At 43.5% G+C, this 18598-nt stretch overlaps 1 protein-coding gene across 1 annotated transcript in view; it reads left to right on the top strand.

Annotated features, from left to right (window-relative positions):
- DHX37 (DEAH-box helicase 37) overlaps positions 1-18598 on the top strand; it is a 1097190-nt gene that overhangs the window by 741065 nt on the left and 337527 nt on the right. The window contains exon 22 of the mRNA XM_044068525.1: positions 3867-4039. Within this exon, the coding sequence (XP_043924460.1) occupies positions 3867-4039 (173 nt within the window). The remainder of the gene's footprint in view (positions 1-3866; positions 4040-18598) is intronic.

The following is an 18598-nucleotide window of genomic DNA, read 5'->3' on the forward strand; positions in this document are numbered from 1 at the left end:
ACACACACACACACACACACACACACACACACACACACACACCCATACCCACCCCTACTCTATCTATCCCCACTACTACAATTACCCAGGCAGATGCACACTCACCCAAGACCATTTATACCTTTGCAGACATGCACACATGCTTATAAATACACACTCAATCCCCACCCACATTATCTCTCTTGTAACCTGAATAACACGTGCAGTGCAGTCTCAACAATTAAATGTAATCCCTGAATTTAGGCTGTGTTACTTAACAAGGCTGACCATGCTAATTTATGCACCTGACCGGTCTCTGAACCAGTATGATGCATAAATCCTTTCTTACAAGCATTTCCTGGGCAGAGCACATGGCTAATTAGCACTGGCCACTTCCCCAGAATGCCTTTTTAGCATTTAGCTTGGCTGTAGAGACAGCACACTGCAATGATTCTGCCAGTTGTGTAGAATCACTGCAATGGCCTGTCTCTGAATTGAAATGGGCGACTACCACTAGTAGTTTTCTGTCCATGTTAGGGATTTCCACTGATGATGGCCCTTTCTGAATCCCTGCCTGTCTTTCTGAAAAACAGGTGTATGAAAGCATAGGACACATTTTAAATTGCATGGTGTACTGCTCAAGGGAGACATGAGAGAACATTATTTCATGGAATGGGTGGTAAATTACTGGGAACAGCTTACTTGAACTAACATTACAGCAAAATACAGAAAGAATAAAAGATGCATGGGAAGGAAAACTTTTTTTTAAGACAGGTATGGAAAAACAAGATTCAAGTAAGTGGAGTTTCCAGCTTCTGGGGTATATATATTAGTAACCAGACTTAATTATACTAAGTGGAATGTTGTTGGAATTTAATCCTTTATAAGTTAAATTTATGGGAGCAAAATACAATTATTTCTAATGTAGCATTTGAATTTCCCTACAGTGAGACTGTCTCTTTTTTCAGAGTTGCATTCAGTGCTTGGAGCTCTGTCTCTGTAGCAGGGCTGAAGAAAAAAGGCAATGACATACTGCTTACAGTATTCAAAATATCTCAAATCTTTATATAACCAGCTGCCACTGATGTTAGTAGGGTGGCAGAGGCAGGCCAGTATCAAAGAAAATAGTTTGTTACTGGATGTTCTCAGTGTTTTGTATCCGTTTATGTTAATGAAAGGGGGCACATAGCCAGTTCAAGTCCCTTTGGCCCAGTTGGTGTGTCAGTATGAAATTAATTGCATATTCTCAGTGTATCCCATAGCAGCTGCCCTAAGAACTTTGCATGCATTCAGAAAGCAGACAAATCCAGGTCATTTGGCAGATTTGCTACTGCAGCCCTGCATAATCGGTTTCTTAGGGTCTGCTTTACTTTAGAGTACTAGGCTCACTGCTCTTCTTATGGATTCGTACTCGGGGATTCCTTTGTCAGAATGAAAAAAAGAGACTAGAAGCTTTTTCAATTATCTTTCTATTTTCCTAACTTCTTCATCCTTTCCTCTTGTATACTCAACTGTCAAAGGATAGATTTTGTATACAGGAGGCATAATATTTGTGTAGTTACTTATGCATGGCAGCATACCTGTGTGACTAACCTAGGAGTCGTTGCATGCTGACCAGATTACACATTACCAGGTTGTAGATAACCTATCCAGCCTCTTATGTATGTGCATGGGATTGATACCCCAGTGTATCCTTTAAATGCTGAACCCTGCCTTTCTTTTTAGTGCATTGCCTAGCTTTAAAAACAGTACAAATGTGTAGTTTCTTATTTTTAAGGTTATTGTTCAGTCAGCTGTTCCTTGCAGATAGAATAACACTTGACAAAGGTGTACTGATCCACATTTCAGAACTAAACATGATTTTTATTTGTTAGCTCCATAATTTGAAAAACCCTTTCAGAGAGTCAGCTGACTTCCCTTTTAAGTAGAGGACTGACCTGGCATTAAATGTAGCCATATTTAAATGACTATTCTTAGATCATTGCCCAGCTTTAGGTACAACACTGTTTCATTAATCTCAGATGTCCTGTAAGCAACATAGGGGCTATGATTAGATGCATCTCCACTGCAGGCTATGCTGAATGGGACTGGCTACCTTCCCAATTCACAAATACATCATACTATACAAAGACATGCTTCTGGAGCATTTCTCCCCAGGCCTTCGCTGAAAATTGGCTCGTTCCAAGTCGGACTTTCCTGGTTAACAAACATTAAATAAATGACTAAATAAAAAAAATACTTTGCTTGGAAGGGAATTGCTACCATACATATCTTGCTGTGTTTATATAAATGACAATAAACCATAGCAGCACAATCTCAGTTGCAAACGTTATACATTCCAAACTGTGCCGACACAACTGTCACTGCAAACGTTATACATCACTTTTAACATATCCAGTCATTATTAGTCAACCATTACATAGCTCATTCAAATCCTGCCTTCTTTTAAACCCCGTTCCTCCTGTGCATGTACTGATCACACAACACCAGGATGGTTTCGTGCAGCACCTTTTCCCTTAATTACCTGTATTCCCCTTGCAGTGAGCAAGCCTTTGATTGGTGGAGTGTGGAGGCAGATCAACCACCCATGACACTAACTGGACACAGATTGTATGTAGATGATGATGATTTCATTAAACACATTAAGGAGCTATGTTCTTTCATAAGATATTTAAAACTGTAATTAAAAACTGTCTGAGTTCTAAGTAAGGACAGAAAGCAAGGCCACATATTTTTATCAGTATCTGAAAATCAGCATCAGTATTCTTGACCAAAATAAACCTCTAAATATCAATAACTCTGTTTTTATCAGCAGTGTTTATCTAAGTTATTTTTCCCTGTGGTCGTGTCAAGGTGACTTCCTGTTAGCTGCAGGCTTTTTGACCGCTTTTTTCTTCCTTAAGGCAGGAACCCACTATTCCACTTGCTCCTCCTTGGAGGTGAGAGCCAGGTGCCAAAACTGGTGATGTCACCTACAGTGGTAGGTACACATCTATGTTATGACTTCTGTCCCCATCCTATAACTGTATCTTCCACAAATGCTTGCTGATGTCAGGTGATGCATGCTAGCACAGAGCCACACATGCAGCATGTGGTTCACTGTGCTGTTCACCACGTGGGTAACTGTAGAAGTTGTGGTCTTCCCTGCACACCATCTATAATCTGTTTCCCCTTGGTGGGCAAGCCAGTATTTACATACTATTTCCTATCATGCTTATGCCAGATCCTTCAGCACCCATACTGCTAGTCAGACATGGCATATCTGGAGCAAAAGACAAGGCTTTATCCTTCTTCGGAAAGAACTGGCCAAAGGATTGGTTGCATGCCTATGTTTACTGCTTGCCAGGATTGGCAACATCTCCCTCATGAGCTTGAGTTAGGTCTGGAAAGTAAATGAAAGAATGATACAGGTCTGCTGAGGACTTTTGGGCACAATAATTTGCACTATTTTCTCTTAGTCTCCTTAACTTTAAGGATATATTGTTTGTAGTAGTTCTGAGTTGTTTTCAAGAAGTTATATGAACATGAGCTCTGTTTTTCTCTACTTTTTGTAGTTCTGTAAAACTGGTGTCTCATACATGTGTTTTCTTGAACCGATTGTTCTGGAAATTGTCGAATGAGAGAAATATATGCTCATGAACAGATGGGGCAGTACTGGTAAATATTGAATGGCATGGCCTTTTTTGTAATGTTCTTTGCCATAATTAACAGATTTAGGAACACAAGTACTGTAATTTTGTACGGAATGATGGCTTAATGTTTTCAGAAACATTTTCATATTGTCTGAAATATTTCAGTCAAATTAAATAATTTCTTACTTGACCTTGGTTTGTCTTTTCTGAACTTCTGTTACTTATAAAGTTTGTTGCATCTTTTTTGTCTCCAAGTTAATGCTGTGTGCAGTGATGACAACATCTTTGTTGATCCAAAAATGAAGCCCCCAACAGATGCTCAAGTAACATTTCTCAGACAGATAGTCATGGCTGGATTAGGAGACCATATCGGTAGGAGAATCCAGTCGGAAGAAATATTGAATGAGAAGTGGAAAAATGCCTACAAGGTAATGTCATTTATTAACGTTTATCTTACACATTGCCATCTCCCTTAAGTTGAAGCTGGAATGCCGTAGTTCTTGCACCACTCTGTATTTTTCTGAAAATGTAGGGCAACCTGCATTAATATGTTTTGCACTTGTCAGATTGGTGTTGTGTATATTAGGAATGTGTTGGCATGAAATCTGTGTAAAAAGTTAAGTGCTTCATAAGTACCACAAGCATTATAAGACTAATGATAGTTCACTGTCCATATACAAGTATGTATGTATGTATTAATTTATTATACACACACAGGCATGCTGATTCAGTTTGGAATGTTTTCAACTATAACCCAAGCTGTCAGGCACACTGTGCAGTAAATTGCAGAGAAATAATACAAAATAAGGTATTTAGGGGCAGAATTTACAAAACCACTGATTCTTTCCAGGTGTACAAACTCACTGGTTACATTTACATAATGATAGAATATAGTGGTTAAAATAAGTACAACACAATCTGTTTGCCATTTCATTCTTCTCTTACTTGCAGTTCAGGATCTCAGGGGAACTGTTTTTGTATTCAGTCATTACAGGGCAGATAGCTAAAGCAAGCCAAAGTTTACTCCACTGAGTACAATGTAATTAAATTCCCAACTGTAAGTTTTATGGAGAACACTTCTCTCTTAATTCTGGAAATCAGTACAGTTGCATATTATATAATGTTACAGAAATCTGTGGCATGTTCCGCATAGGAGTTATCTGTCTCGTCAGAAATGATGGCTTACTAGTAGTAGTTCAGGCTTCTCTGACAGAGTGTCCAGAATATTTCTTAGTGCAGTTCCATGGTGCTAGTTCTTTCTTCCTTTTATCTTTAACCTCTTGTTTTATTATCTTGCAGCAGTTCATATTTGAACTTTTGTCAATTAATTCCATTGTCCTTTATTCTTGTTCTAGTGTTAATGCTGAGAGATCATATTTGCGTTTATTTATAGCTTCACGTTTGATATCACATGCCAGAGATGTTTCACAACAATTTTTTTCCTGGCGTTATGGTGGATTGTTAGGTTGTGGTTTGTCATTTCTTTCCTTCTTCCTCGAAGGATTGCACATACTGATTTGCAGAACAGCAGGAATGTGGCAGGCCTGCTTTTGCTCATTGTGAATAAAAGGCAGCAGTGCTCTTTTTAACCTCAGTGCTGATCTCCACAAAGCCAGTGATGGCTCACTCATAAATATTTCAGTGAAATTTGTTTAGCATTTCAGTTCTTTGGGGTGGGTCTCTGACTTGATGCTGAATGGAATGTAGGGAGATGTTCATCGTGCATACAGCTGCAGTCATAACAGATGGGTTCTCCTGCCATCAGGTGGGTCCTCAGTCGGCCGAATTCCAAAGTCTAGGTCCGGCGTCGGTTGTCGTCGCTTCTTTCCTGACGTCAGTGCGGCAGGGGTATAAAAGAACCAGCCGACGCCATTTTCTTCAGTCTTTTTTGCTGCGCGGTGCTCGAAGCAGAAGCAGTTCGCAAGTGCCGGTCGGCCAGCTCCTGAGATTACAAAAAATTTGGAACCGAATTCTTCTTAAAAGCTAAGTACCCCGTTGGGGAAACTTTTTCTTGCCTCAGACCAATGTCAGACAAAGTTAATAATTGCATTTCTTGTGGGAAGCAAATACCGCATAAGGATTTCCATTCCCTCTGTATACCTTGTTTAGGCCTAGACCATGACATCTCGGTCTGTCGCTTTTGTGCTACATTCAACAAACGCACTATTAAGCGTCGGGCGGAGTTCGCCCAGCATTATTTTGGGAAAGCATTTAACTATACTATGTCGTCGGATACTCCGACTCCGGTTTTTGTCTAAAAAACGCAAAGACAAGGACCGACACTCGTGGTCCGCGGCCTCTACCGACACCACGCCAAAGCCGACTACACGTGGTCCGGTTCTCAGCGAGGCGCCTGCGCAGCCCCTAATTAGCGACGACACATCTTTGGCGGTGTCTCCTGTACCCGAGGTCGCAGGCTCTTCGGCCCACACCCTGACTACAGATACCGAAGCCACGCTTGGCATTGAAACACAGAATGTGGACAGGTCCACCTCCACTCAAGGTGTCTTCAGACCTTCCTCTTCTTTCTCCATCAAGGCTTTCACCAAGTCTAAAGCTACCATGCACCCTAAGAGACCAGCTACACAGGACCCATCTCCAGGCCCCATGCCTAAGAAACAGATGCTTAAAATGGCTGAGGATTTAATTACTCTAATCAGAGGTTCTCAGCCACCTCCGGACAAAAGACCCAGAGTGGAGGAAGATTCCCCCTCCTCTGATCAGGGCTACATTATTTCAGAGCACTCTGATTATCAGGAGCAGTCTTACTCTCCTTTTGAAGACTCTGATGCAGAGGAATCTATTCCTTCTGTATCCCCCCCTGAGGATTACTCATTTGGTGAAACTCTGCATACCTTAAGGGAACACTTCCACTGGGAAGGCCAGGATTATTCAGATTCCAAGAAAAGGCTCAGGGAATTTCTTTTGTTACCCCAGCACAGGCCTCTGGCTATACCTCCTGTCCTGGACATCCTAGATGATGTTTACTTGGAGGCCTGCCTTAACCCGGACTCTCTCCCTCCAGCTCCAGTTAAGCCTGACAGGTACTACAGGGTTCCTGACTCACACCAATTTCTATACAAAAGCCATGCTGCTGACCTAGAAACCATCTCACAGGGGCCCAAGGGAGTTAAGGCCTCCATTACCAAAAACCCATTGCCTTTCGAGAGAGATTCCAGATCCTTAGAAAGGTGGGGAAGAAAAGTATATACCTCGGCTACCTTATCCATGAGAGCCTTAAACTGTCAGTTTCATATGCTAAAATACCAACAGTTTCTGTTATCTCAATTGAAAAGTAAAATGTCACAACCTGAACAACCAGACATGAAGGAGTTGCAGGATTTGATGCATAGTGCAGAACAAGTGGGTAAACATACCTTACAATTTGGTTTTGATGCTCTAGAGACCTCATGTAGAGCTGCTGTTACAGGCTCAGTCATACGTAGGCATGCCTGGCTCAAGGAACAAGCCTTGCCTGATCATGTCAAAGCTAAATTACTAGATGCCCCTCTACAAAAAGATGTACTATTTGGGGCAAATGCTGAGGAAGTATTACGGAAAATGGAGGAAAAGGCTAAATCAATGCAAACTGTGAAAGAATTTCTGCAGATTCAACCCCCACGTTTTAGTAGAAATTGGTCTTCCAAAAACTGGTCCTTTCCTGCCACAGACAGACCCCAAAGAGGCAGATACAGGCGCCCGAGGGGCAGAGGACAAACACAAGGCTCGTACAGAGGCAGACAATGGCAAGCTCCTACACAAAGAGGTGGTGAGGACAACTCGCAATCTTTCAGAAAGCAAAACCAATGACTTTCCCCTTTGCATGCCAACCAGGTCTCAAATGGCAGCTCCCTTAGGAGGAAAGCTGGCACTATTCTCAAAAAATTGGCATATTGTCACAAAGGACAAATGGATCCTGAACATTATAAACAGAGGCTACAAATTCCATTTTCATACCCTTCCAAAAATGAAAGGCATGCCAAACCTGCCACACAATCAAAGGGCAGAGGCACAAAAGCAAATTTCAGATCTTATAAACATGAAAGCTATTCAAGAGGTACCTACGCATGAACAAGGTCAAGGATTTTATTCCAGGCTATTTCTGGTGCCAAGGAAGGGCAAAGATTGGAGACCTATTTTGGATCTTTACATCCTAAACACATTCCTACTCGTACCAAAATTCAAGATGCTCACTCTACAGCAACTTCTTCCCATGCTGGGCAAGGAGTCTTGGCTGGTAACATTGGACCTCAAGGAGGCATACCTGCATGTCCCAGTCAGACAAAATTGCAGAAGATACCTCAGATTTCTTGCAGGTTCAGCACATTATCAATTCTCTGCATTGCCCTTTGGTTTATCTACTGCGCCCAGAGTATTCACGAAATGCCTGGCATCAGTAATTGCCTACTGCAGACTTCAAGGGGTACAAATATACCCTTATTTGGATGACTGCCTGATCCAAGCGGACAGCAAGCACATTCTTCTGAAACATCTGGCTTATGTAATAATGTTATTAAACTCTCTAGGATACACAGTCAACAAAGAGAAATCAAGACTAATACCCTCTCGGAAGATAATTTTCCTGGGTGCCAATTTGGACACAGACACCCAGATGGCCTACCTCACGCCAGAGAAGCAGGGCCAACTAATTCAATATTTCAGAACACTGGCAAACTGCACCAGGCTGACTGCAAGGAAAATCCTGCAGACTCTGGGATTCATGGCATCTTGCATCTTACTAATCCCATGTGCAAAGCTGCATATGAGAAAACTACAATGGTACCTAAAAAACATATGGTCTCAACACAGCCACAGTTTGGAAACAATGATACCACTAATTCCATGTCTGCAAAAGGAATTTCTGTGGTGGGCTCAAGCATGCCAAACAAACACAGGTCATCCATTCAGCAGGCCTCAAGCAGATCAAGTCATCACAACAGACGCCTCGGACTACGCCTGGGGGGCGCACATGACAGACTGGTGCATTCTGGGCAAATGGACCCAAAAAGAAAAGCACCTTCACATCAATCAGAAAGAAATGCTAGCAGTGATAAATGCTATTACAGCCTTCAAGGACCTTCTACAGCCAGGTCAGCTATTGATAAGAACAGACAACACCACTGTTATGTGGTACATAAACAAGCAGGGAGGAACACATTCTTATCCCCTATGCAGACTGGCCATGTCACTTTGGAACATGGCCATGGACTTACAAATGGAACTACAAGCACAGTACTTGCCAGGCAAGGAAAACACGCTGGCAGACAACCTAAGCAGGAACATGACAGATCCACACGAATGGAGGTTGCATCCAAAAGTTTTTACAGAAATAATCCAAGAATGGGGAAGGCCAGACATAGATCTCTTTGCCTCCCACAAAAATCATCAATTGACAAAATTCTGCTCAAGGATCTTCCATCCAAAGGCCTGGAGAGTGGACGCTCTCTCTCTTTCAGTTGGACATCAATGACAGTTTATGCCTTCCCACCTCTTCCTCTACTGCCCAAAGTCCTATTGAAGACCAGAGCAGACAGACCAAAGATGATCCTCATTGCTCCGGACTGGCCAAGGCAACACTGGTACCCAGTACTAAGGAGCCTGACACATTCCCCACAATGGACCTTGCCTCTAATGCCTCTTCTTCTGACTCAGCACAGCTTCAAAACTCTTCACAGTCAGCTGAAGACACTCAGTCTAGCCGCATAGGTTCATAGGTTCATACTAGGCTATCTGCCCGAGGGCATTTACAAGCCTAGCCCATAGTTTTGTGGCTTACGCCACCCCTTTAGTTTGGAGAAACTATGCCCATTATTTTGCTGTGCCTCTGTCGAGCAGTGACACTGAGGTAACCCCTGGGGTGTATCTGCGATTTCCCATCCATTGGTCAAGATTCCTCTTGAACAAGGCCAGTGAGGTGCTCTGCCTCACATATACCGGGATTTTGTTCCACAGCATAGGGAGTCTTTGGGTGATGAATCTATCCCTCCAGCACGTCCTATTAATAACCGTGTCGAGGTTTAAGTCTCCCACCCTTGTGGCTCTGAGGGATCTAGATTTTTTGAGATGAAGCATGTTCATCAAATCTGGGTTTGACATGGCCTTGTATGTCAGGCACAGGTCACCTCTGAGCAAGCGGTAAGCAACTGAATATAGCTGGAGTTCTTTCAGTCGGGCAGCATAAGACAGATTTTTGAGACCCTTTATCCTTTTGGTGAGGAACTTTGTGGCCTCTCCAGCTGCTGCAAGTGTCGGGTCAGATACATTCCGAATGGGGCATTGTACTCAATCATTGGTCTGATGAGTGATGAGTATAGGGAGACTATGACCTCCTTGATCTAGATGTGAAACCTTCATGATAAGGTGGGCAATGTAGAAGGTCTTCCTAACTACTTTAGCAATATGAGTGTCGAATGAAAGGCTACTGTCAACCTGGGTCCCCAGGTCCCTGATAACTTCTTCTGTGATCAGTGGATTGCCACCTATATGGTAGCTAGGGGTAACCTTGTTTTTCGCAAGGGTATGACTATGCATTTCTTGGCATTTAACTTTAGGCCATGGCTCTGGCACCAGTTATCCGTTTCTGTGAGACCCTTCTGAAGGATATCTGTGTCAGATGTGTTTTCGACTTCGGCGCCAGTTTGCAGTCATCTGCAAACTTTGTCAGCCATAACCCTCCTGTGTTTGCTTGCACTTCAGAAAAGTAGATGCCAAACAAGAGTGGGCCCAGGACTGAGCCCTGTGGGACACCACTTGTGACAGGCTTTGAGTCTGACATGGCGCCAGCAACTGTGACCCTGTGGGTTCTGTCACTCAGCCAGTTTGCAACCCATCTTGTAATGTATGGGTTTACATTTAAGTTGATGAGTTTTTCAATGATACCCGAGTGGGGTATTGTATCGAAAGCCTTCGCCAGGTCTAGGTAGGCTGTATGGACTGCCTTTCCCTCGTCAATGGCCTTGGTGACTGTTTCAAAAAAGTCAACCAAGTTTAAAAGGCATGATCTGCCTTTGACAAAGCCAAACTGGGTTGGATCCAAAGTCTGCAAATTCCCTATGTCTTTATTTATGAGATCCATTATGATCCTCTCCATGGCTTTGCAGATAAGGCTTGTCAAGCTAATGGGATGGTAATTTCCAGGGTCGGTGGAGGCACTGCCTTTGTGAAGTGGGACCACAGTCGCTGTGCGCCACTCCCTGGGTACGTATCCGGAGGTGAGACTAAGATTAAACAGCTGTCCTAACTGTGGGTTTAATTCCTCGTTGAGTTCGTGGAGCACACAGCCGGAGACACCATCAGGTCCCATGGATGCTGTGTTCTTTGCCTTGGAGAGAGCAGTTCTCACCTGGGCGTTAGAGATGTTTGGGGGGCTACAATCATTTGGTATAGATATCTCTCCTTTTGGGGGGGGGGGGGAGAGAAGTTTGCACTGAACCTGTCAGCCAGTATGTTGGCAATGTCTTTAGGATCAGTAATCTTCACATCATTTTGGACTAATTCTGAGCATATCTGGGAGTTTACTCCTAGGTTTATGACGTAGCTAAAGAATGCCTTATGGTTGTCTTTAGAGTCCTTAGCTATTTTTCTCTCAAAATTAGCTTTGGATGATTTAATGAGAGCTCTTAGCTTTTTACTTATAGTGATCAGCGGTGTCTTACCTTTTAAGGATTTTGCTCTATCTTGTAGTAGCTTTCTCCTTTTGTTGTAGAGTTTGTTTATGGCTGGGGTCCACCAGACTGGACGCTTGCCTTTGGTACAAAGAGTCTTTGTTTTGCTTGGGATTGCTTGATCCATGCAGCCCTGCAGGTGCTGGTAGAAGGCATTTGTAAGTGATTCAGCGGTTTGAGTAATGTTTACACTGCTCGGGGCCTTAAAGGAGACCACACTAGTCTTAAGCAGTGTGAAGTCGGCTTTCGAGAAGTTCTTTACTGTGGTCTTTTTATTTCGGTGGGGCGGGATAAGGACCTCCAGCGAGATTAGTTTGTGATCTGATCTCACCAGTGAGGGGTATACTTCCGGTGTTGAACATTGTGCTCCCATGTTCGTGATGATGAGATCAAGTATATTTTCTCCTCTTGTGGGGATGGTGACTAGTTGTTCCATGGCATTTGAGTTTATGAATTCTAGGAACTTTTGGGCTAGAGTGTTTGGGCTTGAGTAGTGTTCCCAGTCTATATTAGGGTAGTTGAAGTCACCTAGTATGATAGTGTTCGGAGATACATTTATCCCCTCCAGTGTTTTCAGGAAGGCCATGTGAGGTTCCTGAGTTTGCGAGGGTGGCCTGTAACATGCTACAAATTGCAGAGCAGTCTTGCCTATGGTTAATTGCACCTGGATGGTTTCTGATGCACCGTGCGTTGCCACCAATCTTGAGGTGTGGGTGTCCTTGATGAATATGGATACCCCCCCACCTTTCTTGGTATTGTCCGGATTTTGGGGCCGGAACGCATGATATGAGGTAAAACCTGATAGTGCTGGGGTGCTCTCAGGAGCCTTGAACCAGGTTTCTGTCACAGCACAGACATCGATGTTCTCCATACTGAGAGCATGGAAGATTCCTTAGCATCACAGCAGACCCTGCTCTCCAAGGAGGTGCAGGATGTCATTTTGGAGGCCAGAAGGCCATCGACTAGAAAAGCTTACTCTGCAAAATGGAAACGTTTTTGTGTTTGGAATGAGAAAAAGGGCCAGTGCCCTGGAAAACTGAATTTACCTCAAATACTACAATATTTGGCCGAGCTGCTAAGCAGTGGACTTTTGTTCTCCTCCATCAAAATCCATGCCTCAGCCATTTCTGCAGAATACAACACTGATCCACCTTTATTCTCTCACCCTCTATTAAGACAGTTCCTCAGAGGGGCCAATACCTGCTTGGGATCTTACTTTAATTCTGGGAAAACTGACTTTGCCCCCTTTTGAACCAGCTGCCTCATCAGATTTACAATATTTGTCCTGGAAAACAGCTTTCCTTCTGGCTATCACTTCAGCTCGTAGAGTTTCAGAACTACAGGCTCTTATGGCTGTCCAGCCTTTCATCATCTTCCATCAGGACAGAGTTTCATTACATACCAACCCATCCTTTATGCCTAAAGTGGTATCCAGGGTAGCTTTAAATCAGGCCATACATTTACCTACTTTTTATCCTAATCCTCAAAACAAAGGGGAGAGATTACTGCATTCCTTGGACATCCACAGATAACTGCGTTATTATTTGGACAGAACAAAGCCTTTCAGAAAATCAGAACAGTGTTTTGTGGCCTATGCGGTAGGAGCTCAAGGAAAGTCAATATCCAGACAGACAGTCTCAAAATGGATAGACCACTGCATAGGCTTTTGCTATTCCTTTCATGGCAAAACTGTACCTACAGGCATTAGAACTCATTCCACCAGGGCCACAGCCACCTCTGCAGCCTTCCTCAGAGGAGTTCCTACCAAGGATATTTTAGAAGCAGCCACTTGGAGTTCTGTGCATACCTTCTCTAAGCACTACAACCTACCATTATACTCCAAGTCTAGAGCAGGCTTTGCCACTGCAGTCTTGCAGGGCATTTTGGCTCCTCCTAGCTCCACCTAGTGCCTACCACCCCTTTCTTAGCTTTGGGATTCTACCCATCTGTTATGACTGCAGCTGTATGCACGATGAACATAGTACAGTTTTGTACCCACCATAAATGTAGATGTTCGAGTGCTAATACAGCTGCAGTCCAGTTTTCCCTCCCACCTTCCCCTCTAGGGGTATTCTTTTATGGTGTATTTGCTTGCAACTACTGTTTTTTGATTATATTGCATTGCATTATTACATTATTTTATGTATTGCCTTCCTTCTGGGGGCACCTGACATCTGGGGTAAGAAAGACTGAAGAAAATGGCGTCGGCTGGTTCTTTTATACCCCTGCCGCACTGACGTCAGGGAAGAAGCGACGACAACCGACGCCGGACCTAGACTTTGGAATTCGGCCGACCGAGGACCCGCCTGACGGCAGGAGAACCCATCTGTTATGACTGCAGCTGTATTAGCACTCGAACATCTACATTTATGGTAGGTACAAAACTGTACTTTATAAGCTTTCTTGATGAAATCCAGAAATTTGGAAATTCTTCCATAGAGTTGACTCCCTTGAGAAATTTATGTGCATCCTAGCACAGTGGTCAGAGAGCTGGCTGACAAGCTCTTTGGAGCTCTACCCAGATGTTTAGAGGTAATTAATAGCTGATCGTGAGAAAAAATAATTTTTTGGTTTCATGAGAAAAAGTACATTTTTTTGTTCACAGCACCATGTGTTCTACCAAGATTAACAGGGTATGCTTACTGGACAAACAAGTCACTTTATTACCCGGGAGCCCTGTCTGGGCAAGTGGCTTGCTCAGAGTCGCGTAATAGGCATATGGAGGTGGAAGGAATCAAATCTCATGCCCTTGACTATAAGAAGCAGCTTATTAACAGCTGATACCTTTAATCCACTGCAGTATCTGCCAAATTGGCGCAAGAACTAAACATTTAGAACCTAGAACCACCACCTAGGAAGAAAGACTGCTTTAGTCGATTCCTTATCCCTTCAGTACCCCTGTAAATCCTCCATCCTGAGTATGCACATATAGGTTAGTTGTCCATATTTTTTCTTCTGTCACGTTATAGGAATGTGCAGATGCTGACTTCCACTATTAAAAGTCATGCCAGAAACAAGATTCTCCCTGACCCTCTCCCCAAGGAAGGTAGTTAGCCACTCTTTCCATCCTTCCTATCCCCCTTGTCTAAGATCCTAATTGCTAAGCCACCGTCAAACTTGGATTGCCATTTGTGCAGACGGACCCCTCTGCCTCTGCACAGACTGGGAACAGGAAGAGAGATCTGCACCTTGGTTTAGCAAGCCTGTGTAGAAGACCTAGGATCATTCCACCTCCCAGTATCTAGTAGGTGGTGCTGTTGCAGCATATTGTCTCTGCTGCCCCCTTCCCTGAGGCAACTACTCACCTACTTATCCATCTGGCTGTAGTGCTGCCTTTTAAATATTTTAATCAAAGCTGGTGCTGCTGCTAGAAAAATTCTATTGCTTATGCCAGTGGGCTATCAACACTTGAGTCATTTTTTTCTTATTTTACTGTTTTGGAGTGCTTGTTAAGTAGCTATTAACCAAGATCTCAGTTAAGTTACTGATGCTTATTACACATGTCTGTACAGCTTTATTCATAATAACTGTTCATTGGTAGGCTTTTAAAACAGGTGTGTGTTTGTATGTCTTTGTATGGAAGCTGTATAACATTTGGTCACTTGTTTTTTATCACTGGTTCTGTTTTTGTCTCCCCAACTCCTTCACCTGTTTGGCTGCTACTTCCTTTCTTTCTGCCTAAGTTAGAAAACTGGCTGACATTTCCCATTATCCTTTTTGTGAGGAAGTCCTAACATTCTCACTTTACAGAGCAGATCAAGTTTCTGGTAATCCTTTCCTTGTCTGGTTGACAAGATGGAGGAAGTAAGATTGTGACCACTGTCTTGAAGAAGGTAACTGTATTATGTTCATGTAGATCGTTATTGGGGTAGTCTTTACTGCTGAGACATCAGATGCAGAAGGCATAACCATAGCTATCAACAAAGTCAGAAAAAAACAGTGGCATTCAAGGGCATCTTAATATTTTAGTGCTGTTAACACGTTGAAAGAATAAGATAATTTGAATTAATATACATTTTCTGAAGTAAGAAGATCTACACCTCTAGTTATTGTCATTGTTTGATTCACCACCTTGTCTCCAGAAGTCATCAGTTTTAGGAGGGATTAAAAAGGACAAAGTAAAAAAAAAATAAAATGAGTCAAAAGCAAGAATGTTTCTGAAAATCAAGGACAGTTGAGAGGTATGGTCACAACATCCAGCTTGACTTCCAGAGCTTAGCACCTTCCCTGTCTTGATTGGGTTGACATCCACCCTAGGAATGTCAGTGTATTCACTGTCGAAAGTTAGAATCTGCCAAAACAAATTTAGATCTTTCTTGCTGCAGTTCACAGTGCCTGTGGGTGTGAATGAGCTGAGATGTACCTCCCTGGACTACATGAAAAGAGACATGGAGGAGCTCTCAGATTATGTAGCCCAGGCGGATATGGCCCTAGCCCTGAGCAGCCTCCTACCATCACCCAGAATTATACCACAGTACAAGCAAAAAATGATTGATGTTATGTAGCCCAATCTCGCCTTCATTCTTACCCCTGGTTTCGGAGCCGAACCTTGGCTCCGACTCGGCCATACTCTAACTCGAAGTCATCAATTGGCTCATGGCTAAGAGGTATCCCGTCATGCAACAGGCCCATTCCCCAGATCTCGTTTGCCGCTCATTACGCTCAGACATGGTTTCGCTTTTGGCCGTGGCGAAGTATACTTTTTTCTAAAGTTTTGGATATTTGTTGATTAAAAAACACATCCACAGAGTCCAAGGTAAAAATCAGAAAATAAGGCACAAGGTACAGTTCCAAAATAAGGCCACAACAACTGTTCCAGGAAAACCTGTATGAGCGCTTTCATTCCTTTATTCACAATAAAACACAGAACTTCATCAGATACAATTAGTTACATCATTTCCCCTTCATTAAATACTATTTTTACAAATCATGTGACTCATTCATTAAAAAACTATTTTATAATTCCTTCCTTCATGTTTATTTATTCCTATAACCTTTCTACTTCACATTTAATAAAATATATACATAATATACACACAAAAAAACCTAAACATAAAAAACTTAAACAATTTAATACAATATTACATAAATATCCATTATACCGTAATGTGAATAAAGGAACAAAAGCGCTCATACAGCCTTTCCTGGAACTGTTGTTGCAGCCTTATTTTGGATATTTGTTGATCTAAAAAGGCTATTTTCTTAGCTAGTGTGTGTGTGTCTCTCTGGCTGGTTGTGTGGCCTTTTTCATTGGCCATTTTTTTTTTTGGTATCCCATCCTCTCCCTTTCTTCCCATGGGCTAGGCCCGTTTCAGTTAGAGAACCTAGTCGTCCCCATTGTTCCGTGTGATCTCTTTGTGTTGTGCTTCTGTTACTTGTAACTAATTTAGTGTCCTTGTCATCTGATAGTGGTGTTATTCTGCCTTTATTTTCCCCAGGCTAGGCCCGTTTAAATTAGATGACCTAGTCCTCCCTGTAGTTTTTGTTCTTATCTGTTACTAGGCCATTTTAGTTAGAGGCTCTAGTTACCCGTGCGGGGTTTAGTTAGGTTTTTTTTGTGTGTACGTGTGGTTTTGCAGCTTGTCTGTGTGTGTGTGTACTCCTTATACAGCATGTCTAAAGATTCTAAGGAACACATGCCTTCGGGCTTTAAGAAGTGTATTGAATGCAACAATAAAATGTCTTTGACTGATGGGCACTCTGTGTGCGTGTACTGCTTGGGGGCTATTCACCTGCAAGAGTCCTGCTTGTTTTGTCATTCCTTCAGTCCCTGTGTGCTACAGGAGAGGAAGAACAAGCTCATCTTGAAAGGACTGCTTAAACACACCTTCGAGGAAGACTTGGCTAAGTCTTCCCATTACCATATCCTCTCCAACTAAAAAGGGCAAAAAGACTGCTAAGAAGCGCTGTTTCTTCGGAGCCACCAGAGAAAGTGGTTAGAACAGCTTCTCCTTTTTTGGCTCCATTGGCTTCAATGCTGATAGAAGGTGGTGCATTGAATAAGTGTATCAACTCCCAGCCTTTCGGAGCCGATCACGGATATTTTGGTTCGGAGCCGGTCTCCAGTTGTTCGACCAGGTTCTCCTTCATGTCAGTTTCCCTCTGTAGGGAGATCCAGATCTCCAACTATATCCTCCAGGTCCTCGAGGTCCCTTTCCAATGAGGACATTGATAGAGTGGTGAAGAAACTGCTTCAGTCATCGGTGCTGGCCAAATTGTTTTCGGCTCCAACCCAGTCGGCTCTGGAGACCATGATCCCTTCAGTGTTTTTTGCTCCTCCGAGCCTTTCTCAGCCCTTGGAGCCAGAGTCGTCGGTTCCGTTGGGTGCCGTTAGGTCAGTTCCAGTAGCTTTGCCTGGCCTCTCTGTTCCAATTTCGACTCCGACCCCATCAGTTCTGTCCATGGGGTCGAGGGTTCACAGTTCCCTGGTCTGACCCGAGGAGGAGGAGGGCTCGGATCGATCTTCATTGGTTCTGAGCCTTCCTCTCAGTGCTTTGGCTCTGGTGAGCTTGGACCCGAAATCTGCTTCGGACCTCGTCTCCTCGGCACAGAGGGATACTACCATATCCTCTGTGGTTAGTCTACCTTTGGAGCAGGGGGGGATCAGCCTTCGAGGTTATGAGGAGCGTGCTGTCCAGGTCGTCAGCTGCTTCCTATGGCACCGACACTCTGCCCCTGGTGTCAGTTTCAGATCACCCTCTATTCATGGACAGCGGAGACCCAAGGCCTCAGGATGCCTCCATGAGTGGTCCCCAACTTTCTGACGTCTCCCCAGAATTTTTGCCTGAGGAGCCCTTCAGAAAGAGATTGTGTAAGAGTAAATGCGTCGACTCCCCAGATGAGTATCTCACATCAGACACTGACCTCGAGGAGTCACAGGGGTCCCCCAGGTTGTCTTCTGAAGATATCTCTTTTTCAGATATCCTGGAGGTCTTGAAGCAGAGAGATGGCTGGCCCTCCAAATCCCCTTCTGATGAGTCTGTGTTCCTGAAGGCTTTCGGGTCTCAACCTTCCGCCTCTTGGGTGTCTCCCTCTTTCGATGAGCTACTAGATCTCGTCTGTCGAAAGGTGTGGGAAACTGCTGACACTGTGGAACCAGTCCCTAGGAGACCCAATAAGTTTTTGTCCGCTCCCACAGATGAGGAATATCTGACAAAAGGAATTCCAGTAGATGCCATGGTGGTGGCAGCAGCCACCAAGAAGGAACTTGCTGAAACCTCATCTACCGTCCATCCACCTAACAAGGAGTCCTGGGCCATGGACAGGTATGGGAAGCATGTGTTTACCTCAGCGGCCTTTACTCTGCGGTTGCTGACCTCCTTA

Source organism: Protopterus annectens, chromosome 4.part0 (assembly GCF_019279795.1).
Source record: "Protopterus annectens isolate FY-2018-M chromosome 4.part0, PAN1.0, whole genome shotgun sequence".
Taxonomy (NCBI): Eukaryota; Metazoa; Chordata; order Ceratodontiformes; family Protopteridae; genus Protopterus; species Protopterus annectens.